This window comes from Amphiprion ocellaris, chromosome 3 (assembly GCF_022539595.1).
Source record: "Amphiprion ocellaris isolate individual 3 ecotype Okinawa chromosome 3, ASM2253959v1, whole genome shotgun sequence".
NCBI lineage: Eukaryota > Metazoa > Chordata > Actinopteri > Pomacentridae > Amphiprion > Amphiprion ocellaris.
The window spans coordinates 35,553,420-35,565,507 of record NC_072768.1 but is presented as its reverse complement, the minus strand read 5'-3'; the positions used below and the strand labels follow the sequence as shown (position 1 = coordinate 35,565,507).

General features: G+C 35.7%; 1 protein-coding gene across 1 annotated transcript in view; it reads right to left on the bottom strand.

Annotated features, from left to right (window-relative positions):
• Positions 1 to 12,088, bottom strand: part of fa2h (fatty acid 2-hydroxylase) — a 59,527-nt gene that overhangs the window by 9,949 nt on the left and 37,490 nt on the right. The window contains exon 2 of the mRNA XM_023291818.3: positions 7,334 to 7,459. Coding sequence (XP_023147586.2) covers positions 7,334 to 7,459 — 126 coding nt within the window. The remainder of the gene's footprint in view (positions 1 to 7,333; positions 7,460 to 12,088) is intronic.

Genomic DNA, 12,088 nt, shown 5'->3' with positions numbered 1-12,088 from the left:
TAAAGCGACACTTTTGACGATATTTATTGTGCTATTGCTCTGACACATGGTTTAAATCTAGTACACTGCGGATAATCACCAAAAACTGGCTTTGAAAATGATTTTATTGCAGATTAAATTACAATATCTGTGAGGAAAAACTTTGCAATATGATATTTAAACCTGCCTCAGTCAGAGATGAATGAGTGTTATGCTAGTGGTTGCTAACGTAAATGCTAGCTTGACTTTTTCTCCATCTTCAAACTCTTTCGGTTCAACTGAGACTCGGGAAATTCACGGACTTCTCACATTGAACACACGGCGAGAAAGTGAAACTAACAACATTTCTATTTAACACATAAGCTGACAAACCGTAGGAAATTCTGTCATGAAAACTTTCATGAGGAGAAAAGCTCAACATCAGCAGCTTTTTGAGTTTCAACCATTATTTTTGGTGGCACAAGAAAGTACTGCATTCACATTATTTGTGATTTTGGCTGAAAATGAATCAATCTGCAACTTTGCAAAAGTTTCGTATTCGGCAACACGTCTGGCTCTGAATTGAAACTGTGGTTTTGCAAATTCAAGCCACCCTCCTCGTGCTAAAGTGACACTTTTGACGGTATCTAATGTGCTAATGCTCCGTCACATGGTTTAAATCTAGTACACTGTGGATAATCAACCAAAACCTGACTTTAAAAATGATTATATTGCAGATTAAATGGCAAGGAAACGTCACATCTGGATATTTGGAACTACCTCAGTCGGTAGATGACGGTGTGTTATGCTAATGGTGGCTAATGTAGGTGCTAGCTAACAGCTGATTGGTCAGAGAGCAAACAGCGACAGTCTCTGCAGCTCACTGAATGCAGTTTCTTTTTTAGTTGGTCGATACTCTCTCGACTGACCAAATGTTCATTCGTCTAGCAGTCTCCGGTGTTACTTTCATGATGAGAAAAGCTCGACATCAGCAGCTGTCTGCATTTAAACCATTATTTTTAGCGGCACGAGGAAGAAACTATGTTGAACACAGTAATGGAGACTACAGGTTTAACCAATTTAATGATGCTTTCCTTGAAATCGACACCAAACCCAGCAAAACCATGTCAAAAAAGTCATGTGTGATGCTGCAGTTTGTTCAAAAAGTCAACAACCAACATCTAAAAACAGCAGCTCAAGTGTTCTTGTTGATATATTTTCTGAAATCATATGAATATGTGCAGCTGGTCTGCTCTCAGTCTGTTCAGTATAAAATAACCAGGTTTAAATGATTGATTCTGCAGCAAATAGTAGCTTTTTGTGTTGATTTATCAGTAATTTAGGCTAATAAGGCTACAGGTAGAATGAACTCTGCACTGGGGTCAGTTAAGTTAATCTAGAGATCTTAATTTTCAAAAAAACCCAACCGAATGGCTCAAGAGAAGGCACCTTTCCAAGTTTTCTTTGGTTGATTACAGCCCCAAATGTAGGCGTAGTTATGGCAGTATAATCTCCCATAATCACAGTCATATTTACATTGTAAAAACCAGTAGAACTGCACAGTAAAATACAGCAAAAACTGCATTCAGATCAGCTGCCGCCTCCTTAGAGATTCATTCTGACGCCAAACTTTCCATAATCGGTCGAGCAGGAAATTAGCTGCAGCTGCTTTTCAGTAAACCTGAACTCTGTCTGTTTTCAGACCCAAGAGAAACCTTTTCATCTTCACGAGGTCTTGTGAAAGAAAGAAAGAAAAAAAAAAGAAGTGAAATCATCTTGGTCACATGGCGAGATCAGCGCAGGAAAACATGTGATGGTATCTAGACATAAGGTGGAAGATGACACTGAAGTGCTATCATCAGCTACACAACAGATAAAGCTGAGAGAATTAGATTATAGTGTAACTTACTGATATCGAACAACGAGGAGTTCCAGATTAGATCTCAAAGATTGGATCTGAATGAACCCAGGCCCAATACTTTGCTCGCTTTGGTTCAATTTTGGGTAATTTTCCAGCATTTTCAATCAATAATTGTCAAATTATTTCTATGAAAATTTACAAAAAACTGAACAAACTTGGAATCAACATGTACAACACTTCTGAAAATGGTGACCCTACATATTAGATATATTTTACTACCTATGTTTTTAATTAGTATTTACATTTCTCTGTGTAAACACTGCCTGCAGTTGAGCTGAGTTTGGCATCAAAGTTCCTGATTTTTTTTGTCACGTGATCGTTGGACAACGATGAGTCACGAGAGACTTCTCAGTTGCACAGAGAAATGATGAATTTTGTGTTATTAGCAATTTTGATATACCCAATGTGCTATTTTTGAATAGACAAGAGAATTAGACTCTAGTGTAACTTACTGACACTGAACAATAAGGAGATCCCGATTAGATCTCAAAGATTGGATGTTCACAGATCCAGGCCCGATGCTTCGCTCGCTTCGATGCAAATTTTGAGTAATTTTCGAGCATTTTCAATCAATAATTGTCAAACTAATAACAAAATCTGAGCACAGTGGACATTTCTCCTGTGCTGTAAATGCTGTTTTAGTCAATGGAAGCACAATTTTCACTGCATAACTAGCTCCTAGCTTGATCCCAATGTGTTTTAAACACTTGAACTCTGGTTGGAGGTCAATAAGCACCACAGAAGTCTTTGTCATGGTGCCCCTTTAATAACTAAACTCCCACAATGCTCTCTGCTTGCCAAGAAGAACTGCCCATAGCCTGCTTGACCGAATCCTCCAGTTTCTACAGTACAGTAAGAGCTTAACAACAAGGTGCTACAGCTAATTTACAACAGACACGACTGTTCAAATGTTTGGGGTCACCCAGACAAATTAATGTTTTCCATGAAAACTCACACTTTTATTCATGTGCTAACATAACTGCACAAGGGTTTTCTAATCATCAATGAGCCTTTCAACACCATTAGCTAACACAATGTAGCATTAGAACACAGGAGTGATGGTTGCTGGAAATGTTCCTCTGTACCTCTATGGAGATATTCCATTAAAAAACAGCCGTTTCCAGCTAGAATAGTCATTTACCACATTAACAATGTCTACACTGGATTTATGATTCATTTAATGTTATATTCATTGAAAGGAAAACTGATTTTCTTTCAAAAATAAGGACATTGGGTTTATTTTCATAACTTTAATGTTCTTGTAAGTGTGAATTTTATCCAGGAAAATGGAGAAAATGATCCAGATTGAGACACGTTCGTTCGTGCAACCAATTTAGAATCGCCAGTTAACCCACCATGCATGGAAAACCATAGACAATCCACAGAGGAACAGCGAGAACATGCAGACCCCAGAGGAAAACCCCACGTTCAGACCTCAAAAGTACAAACCGCAGTACCAACTGCTTTTAGCTCACCACTAATATCCTGTTTATCTTGTATTGTTCTAGCACTTTCCATGACGTGTCTCAATAAACATGATTGTGATTTGTGATGAATTATCATCAGTTTTTTGGGTTATTTCATGTGTTAATTTCAAGGGAACGTTTGGTATAACAGAATCAGTCACATATGTTGTTAAAGTTCAACATGAAGACAACATGAAAGCAGTTTGTAACTTTACATATATAATAAGAATAAATAGACCTTGACGTACACAGTTTTTGTGCTCCTACCAATGAATCACATCACCATTTTGGCATGTCAAAATAGCAAAAATATTGAATCTTGGCTTGCCACATCAAATTCTACTGAAGCTAGAGGCCTTAAAAGTTGGTGAAATGTCGACAAAAGGCTGTATTTTCAGCAGGAAATACGTTGACATCCATATATACACAATTACAGGAAGTTTCTGGGGCCGTAATACCAACTTTGATTGACAATTTTGCACTTTTCCCCCATTTTCAAGAGTCAGTAATGAAAAATTTGGCTAATGCTGGAGCCATTTAATAATTTAGATCAGCTGGAAACTATTTTGTCTGTGTCCTCACCAAGTTTCATGGCTGTGGAAGTTTTATTTCTGGAGATATTGGACATTTAAAATGGCTTCACAGGTCGGAAACGTGTGAAATTCTCAAAATTTCTCACACTTACCACAAAAGTTGCTGAATTTTTACCACGTGAGCGTTGGATCTAGCTGAGTCAATAAGGGCTTCCCAGTTACACCGAGGACTGTCGAATTTTTTCTTTTTTGTAGAATTTTTTTTAGAGCAAAAGCTTTATTTTTGGCAAATTTTTAAATGAGGTGTAGAAAAAAATGTATATATACACACTAACAGGAACTTTCTGTGCCCCCATTACCAACTTCATTTGAGTATTTTGTACTTTTTCCCCCACATTTTCAAGACCCAATAATGAAAATTTTGGCCACTGCAGGAGCTATTTAATAATTTGCATGAAATTCTGTCAAATTTCATGGCTGTAGGTGGTTTAGTTCTGGACATATTGGACACTTAAAATGGCTTCCAAGGTTAGAAAATGTGTGAAATTCTCAAAATTTCAGCCACTTAGCACAAAAGTTGCTAAATTTTTACCACGTGGCTGTTGGACTCAGCTGAGGCAATGATGGCTTCCCAGTTGCATGGAGGATTGTAGAATTTTTTGCTTTTTGCAGAATTTGTATAGAGCTAAAGTTTTATTTTTGGCAAATTTTTAAACAAGACACATAGAAAAAAATATTTTAATAAAATATATGCTTAGATTTGGTTAATTTAAGCATGTCACAGTTTCAGCCACACAAAATTCAGCCACTTAAGCTATGCAAAATAATTCCTGATAAATGTTAATAACAGTAATTCAAAGTCAATATTTTCCCTGAAAATGTATCTGGCTGAACTCTGCTCACACAGGAAGACAGATAAAGATGCCAGTTTCAGTTGTTTTTTAATTACCAGGTGACAAAAGACAAAAGAAAGTCGACCACGTGCTCTTGTGAAGGCATACCTGGCATACCTGAGTGTGACACAACCCAGGTGAGATGTAGTGAAACGCAAACACACAAGGTGAATACAGGGGAGGAAAATACGAGCCTGCTTTACCAGTTCGTCTCTTGTTTTTAAATCAGCCCGAGTTACTCAAGCGCCTTGTGGATTTGAAATCAAACCACAGTGTGAAGGGAGTGTCCGAGGTGAAGGATTTATGTTACCTCGACAACCGGTCATACAAAAACAGAGCTGGAAATCGATTTTATAGCTGCGGAGGCTTTGTGGAGGTTAACAGGGTGCAGAAAAGGTGTGGTGTGAAAAGCTAACGGCATCTCATTGAGCCAGACGGACGGGTCGAATCTGTCATCAGCACGTTGTTGCCGTGCAAAGAGCTGGTATGTGGCCTGATGGTGGAAAAACACAGGAAGGATTTAAATTAATGAATGAGTCACTGTGCATGTGTGAGATTTCTACACTTACAGGAACGTATAAACACCTAAACCTACACTGAAGAATGGATGAGTCACAGGGACAAAATGACAAAACTAGAAGATTACTGAAGAAGTGTTTGTGCTTCGAAACATTTTTATTCACTGTAATATAAACATGTAATTGTTCTTTTTCTTAGTTTTTTTTCTTTTCTGCTGATTTTTATTGAATTCTCTTCCCCTGTATTTAACAATTTGTCTTAGAAGTTGTGTGCATACTAAAACTAGCACTGGTGAAGACTATTAACTGGGCATTTTTTGCTCCTGTCATTTTTACTCATTGTTGGATTGTTTTTCACCACAATATAAACATGCAATTGTTCTATTTCTTACTTTTTTGTCTTTTCTGCTGCCTTTTATCTAATTTTCATCCCCTTATAATTAACAATTTGTCCAAAAAATTGTGTACATTCAAATTTATACTAAGACTAGCATTGGTGAAGACTATTAACTGGGCGTTTTCTTTTGCTCCTGTCACATTTTAACTCACTGTGAGCTCATTTTTCACTGCGATATAAAGTCCTGCACCTCTGTGCAAACAGCACAACCATGGCTAGAAGTAGAGTGAAATTCATATCATATTCCATGCAATTTGACACACTTTCAATGCCATAAAACATAAAAGAATGGATGCATTACATATATTTTATTATTTATGTTTTAAATTAGTCTTTATATTTGTCTGCTCTGTGTAAACACTGCCTGCAGTTCAACCGAGTTTAGCAAACAGTTCCTGAATTTTTTCCATGTAACAGTTTGACACAGTTGAGTTAATAATGGCTTCTCATTTGCAGAAATGCAAAATTGTGTGTTTTTTGCAGAATCTGAATCAGACAAACGCTTCAGATATTAAAAATATTTTACTATTTGAATTTTCAATTTGTTTTTATATTTGTGCCCTCTGTGTCAACACTGCCTGCAGTTCAACTGAGTTTAGCAAAAGTTCCTGAATTTTTGTCACGTGACTGTTGAACACACCTGAGTCAATAAAGGCTTTCCAGTTGCACTAGAAAATGGAGAATTTTGTGTTTTTTTGCAGAATGTAGTTGGAGCAAATGCTTTATTTTGGCAAAATTTTAAATGAGACATGTAGAATAAATCAATTTTGATGAAATAAAACGATTTTAAGCTTTTCACAATCAATCTACATAAATGAGTAGTTCAGCGACTGCTGGGAATTTTACAATCTAGATTTAGTTGCACGGTTCAATCTGAGAGCACCACTGTGGGCGCTTTTTGGTTTTAAGCCAATTAAAAAAGTAGAGTTGCATAACTCTGAGAGGAATATTTGTTGGATTTGCAGCCAAATGGTGGAATTAAAGGTCACTAATATGTCCAACAGAGGTGTAATAGGAACAGAAAGAGACATTTAAATTAATAATAATTATTAAGTTATTGTTTTCATGATCGTGATAGGTCCAATGGCTACTCAGAATTTTGTGTTTTTTGCAGAATTTGGATCAACCACAAAGCAAATTTTTAAATGAGACGTGGAATAAATCAATTTTGATGAAATATGCTGATTTTAAGCTTGGATTTGGTCAATTTTCACAGTCGAACATCATGTTACAGATGAGTAGGATTGCCAGAAAGTTCAAAATCTAACAATTCTTTCAGTTTTACAGCTTCTAGCTCCGATAAATGTGTAATTTTGTCGATTCTTTAACAGAAAACACACCTGCCCTAATGGAATTCGGAGGTTCAGAGGTTTAAGGGGACAGTTTAGGATTTGGTTTAGATTAAACTTCCCAGAAACACTATTGTTGTTTTGTCTTCTTTCGTGTGTTTTTGCTGGTTTGCTCTGCCGGGTGAGAACCTCAGATTCTGCAAACAAACGTGGACGGTTTTGGATGGAGGCGGGTGAATAACCGCTCGGTCGACGGCTCTTCTTTAATCACCCAAACACGCTGGCATGTTTGCTGTCATTCCCGTCCACCGCACAGCGTAATCCAGTTTCAGCAGCTGGATGTGGAAACACAACACACCTTGTCCAGATCCACGGAGCTGCAGCGGCTGTATGGGGAGTTTTCGTCCTCGTCCTCGTCCAGCTTCATCTTTTCTGCCGTCTTTCCGTCCGTCTGGTCGCTGGTTTGCCTCCTCTCTCTCAGAGTCTGCAGGAAAAACAAGAAAAAACATGAGGATTGTGTTGATTGTGTAAGACAATAAAGCTGCAGTCATTCTGGTTTGCAAAAGTGAAACATAGATACACAATGTGTTCATATATTGCTCAACAAATAAGCATTAAGAAGCACAAACACAGAACAATTAGTGTTTATTTTCCAGCTGCTGAAAGAAACAAGTTATTCTAGTTATAGTGACACATTTTGCACCTCAATGTGGCTAAAAAAACACAAGGACCGCTCTCCCTGCCACCAATTATTCACCTTATTTATCACTAATCCATGTTTAGTTTGTAAACCTGCTGCACCAGATCATCTTTTCAGCGGTTAATGTCATGTTTTCTTGGTGAGAAATGGCACGAAAGTCAAGACCAGATTTTTTAACACCCTTAAACAACAGATCCACATGATCCACGTTAAAAACCACTCGGTGTACAAACGGTAACGAGTACCAGAGCATGACGGTGCAAAAAAACGGACTGTTTTCATGAATTAAACCAACAAAAGGATCCTCTGTCCGGCTGTAGATTCATTAGAGGACAATAAGGCATTTTGTATGGAGCTTTCTGTATAGATATATAGGAAATCAGTCAGTTAAACTCAAGAAAATCTATATTTTTTAAAGCATTTTTTATTAAGATATATGACAGAAATGTATAATTTATTTTTCTACCTACAAAATGCTGTAATTAAATGCTATAATTTGTATTTGTTTGTTGGTTTTTGTAATAGTTAAGGATGCAAAATGTGAAAAAATGACATAAACCTACTTTTACAAGCTGAATGTATTCATTAGGGATGCACAATATTTAATATTTACTGATATTTTCATTTTCATGTCATTTTTCTGCTGCAATATGTCACTTATTACCTCATATTATTGCCAGTTTTACGTTTAATGTTCCATTTTTGTCTTATTTTAGCAGTTTTTTTTATTTGAGTAACAAATCGTACTTAAATCTTTAATTAACTTTTTTAACTTTAAATCATTTTTTGACATTTTAATCATTACATTTCTTATGTTAAGTCATTTTGTTTATTCTGAGCAACAAGAACTGATTTCAGGACTAATAAAGTTGTATCATATCTTTTTATTTGGATATTTTCCAACTGATTTTTGGTCAGTGCTGACATATGCACATGTTTTTTCCATCATACTAAGAAGGGAGAACTTCAAGTGTCTCCTAAATATTATTATACCGACTCTTATTGTGAAAGTCCACGGACAGATGGTCTTCAAATGTACACATTAACTGGGCTAAATAAGGGTGAAAACCTTAATTTTATTTAACATTTTCAAACCAAACTCCTAACTTTTAGCCTGAGAGACATTATCTGTCTACAAATGTTAATTTTGGGTTGACATTTGAGATATTTCATCTTAAAACCTTTCCTGAAGATGCAGATGTTATTGTGCAGCCTTAATATTAATGCAAAAATAAACAAGAGAAGAGAAAATACATGATATAAGATGCAAAATTTGATGGTTTTGTCATGCAAATGAGGCTGAAGTTGGTCTGAGACAAAATATACAAAGCCTTAATGAATAAAAACGAGTTCAAGAGGCACAAACTGTGATGAACGGATGCAGATCTGCAGTGAAAGACTGAAAACGTATCAGTTAAAGGTAACACCACAACTGCAAAGTGAGGATTGATGCATTTTTTTTTGCAATAAAACCACAAACTACAGTAAAATACTTCCATATTTGACCTTTAGTTTGTGATAAACACACAATATACAAAGGCTTGTCACAATTATTTCAGCAACCTCGAAACTTTTTCATAAAAATGGATGAAACCATCAGAGAAATCAGATTTAAATCACTTTTTCCACATTTTCCATCATTTTTGCTCAGTTTATCTCGATGCAATTACACTTTAAAATCCAACCAACTGCATTTAGATGAGCATTTACTGGTGTTAATGTCGTAAAATTTAGTTGCAAAGTCGAACCCCAGAGCTCCATTTTTTTTAAGCCAAATTAAAGAGTAGAGCTGCACAACTTGAAGCCAAAAAGTTGCATTCAAAGACTCTAATACATCCAATAGTGGCATAAAGTGAACAGAAATTGTCAACTAAAGGGAAAGCTGCAATTGCAAAGTGAGTACTGATGCACTTTTTTTGCAACAAAACTACAAACTACAGTGAAATACTTCCCTATTTGACCTTCTGTTTGTGACTAAACACACATTAGACACAATTATTTGAGCAGAATTTGATCATTTTTAATAAAAATGCATAAAAATAGTTGGCTGGCATCTTAGGAAAAGTCAGAATTAAATCACTTTTTCCACATTTTCCATCATTTTTGCTCCAATTTAACTGTTTATCTCAATGCAATTAAGCTCTAAAATCTGACCGACTGTGTTTAAATGAGCATTTCCTGGCGTTAATGTCGAACCTCAGAGCTCTGTTTTGGTTTTAAGCCAAATCAAAGAGTATATCTGCACAACCTGAAGCCAAAAAGTTGCGCTCAAAGACTCTAATACGTCCGATAGTGGAATAAAGTGAACAGAAAGACGCATTTAAATCATTAATCACGATTTCTTCCATGATAATTATCATTTTAATGATGGTGAGAGCTTCTAAGTATCTAAATATAATTCACCGAGGCGTCTCTGAGGTACAGTTGGCTGCTGCTGCACATCCTACGAGTTCCGCAATGAAATATTTATCAGCTGGTCGGTTTCAGACGCGACGTCTCCTATGGTTTGTTGCTAACATCACGGCAGCAATCCAACACCTGCAGAGGCAACGTTACACCCCCCATTATCACATTGTACTACAACAAAAACAAAGGCGCCGTTAAAAGTGTCTCGTCCGTCCTGGAACAATAGAGCTGATGCTGTAACTGACGTCTGGTAATACGAGATCAATATTTCTTTAATCCCATTTTATTAATTTTTTTTTTTTTTTTACAGGAGCGATCTTACGTTACCTGTTAACATCTTAAATGTCACCAGAAAGAACACCATGCCATAATAATGCTAATATTAATGTGAATATTGCTCAGAATAGTTTTATTTATCAATTCATTTCATACACTGTGACCACTTGTTACCTTAAAATAGCCCTATTTCTCCTACTGTATGTAAAATTATGCACATTTTTCAATCTATTTTGGATGGAGTTTGTTCCGGTCATTTAAAAGAGCTTCTCTTCTATAAGTTCAGGTGGACTCGGTGTCGTCCGTCTCGCCATTTAATCCCACAGACACTTGATTAATTTGACATTAAGTCTCCGTGGAATCCGTTTATGACTGCAGCTGTATGTTTGAGGTTGTTAGAGCTGATTATATAATATTATATTACAATTATAAACACAGAGGCTATAAAACGGTGATGCTGGTAACAATCTTTGGAGGCTTGTTTATATATAGTTATTTTAAGTTTTTGAACAGGAAGCTACAGTCTTTATTAACATTTTGAAATCCAAAGAGCCATGTTACCTTTAAAAACAAACAAAAACGTTAAAAATTACACCAAAAATCCAAGGCAGAAACTGCAAAAATCATCAGATGATCAGTTTTCCAACCGTCCTTGAACTACTCATCTGTTGTAGAAAATGTAACCAAAACTTGGCTAAAAATTTCAATATTTCATCAAAATCTATTTATAAAATATTTATCTTTGTGTCTCATCTGAAAAAAATGCAAAAAATAATAACTTCTTTTATCTATACAGCAGAAAAGACCATCAGAGTTCCCACTTTCTGACTGTCTTTGAACTAATGTGTGATGTGCAAATTAACCGTCTGAAAAAATATTTTTTTAAAAATCGCCAAAAATAAACCAGCTTCTCTATTCAGATTCTGTAAGAAACAAAAACTTCTGCACTTTTGACTCAACTGATAAATCATGAGTGACTCCGTGGCCACCAACAGTCACATGACAAATGGAACCACAATCCAAATCTCGGCTAAAAATTTCACTGTTTCATTCAAATCAATTTATAAAATGTACATGTCTCATCTAAAAAAAATGAAAACTTTTTTATCTATTAAGCAGAAAATGCCAACATTTTGACATAGAATTTATTTTAAACAATTTTTATCTCATTTTATTTTTATTTTATTCTATTTTTCTTTTCTTTTAATTTCTTTTCTTTTCTTTTATTTCTCATTACTCGGGGTAACCACTGTGTTTCTGCTGTGTATATGACAATAAAGTTCTTGAATCTTAAATTTTTAAAAAATACCACCAGATTTCTAACTTTCTGTCTTTGAACTAACCGTGTGTGATGTGCAGTCGCGAAAATTCACCAAATCTGAGCTTAAAATCTAATTTCTTCAAAATGTGTTCTACATATCCCATTTTTAAAAAATCACCAAAAATAAACCGTCTGCTGTATTCAGATTCTGTAAAAGACAAAAAAATTCTGCTTTTTTTGACTCAACTGAAAAACCAAGAGTGACTCATTTGCCACCAACAGTCATATTACAAAAATTCTGTGACTACTCGGCTGAACTGCAGGCTGTGTATGCTTCATTTAAAAATTCCACAAAAATAAACCATTTGTAGTAAAAAAAAAAAAATGTAGAAAACAAAAAAATCTGCACTCATTGGCGCAACTGTTAAGCTATAAGTGACTCAGCTATGACCAACAGTCGTGTCACAAAA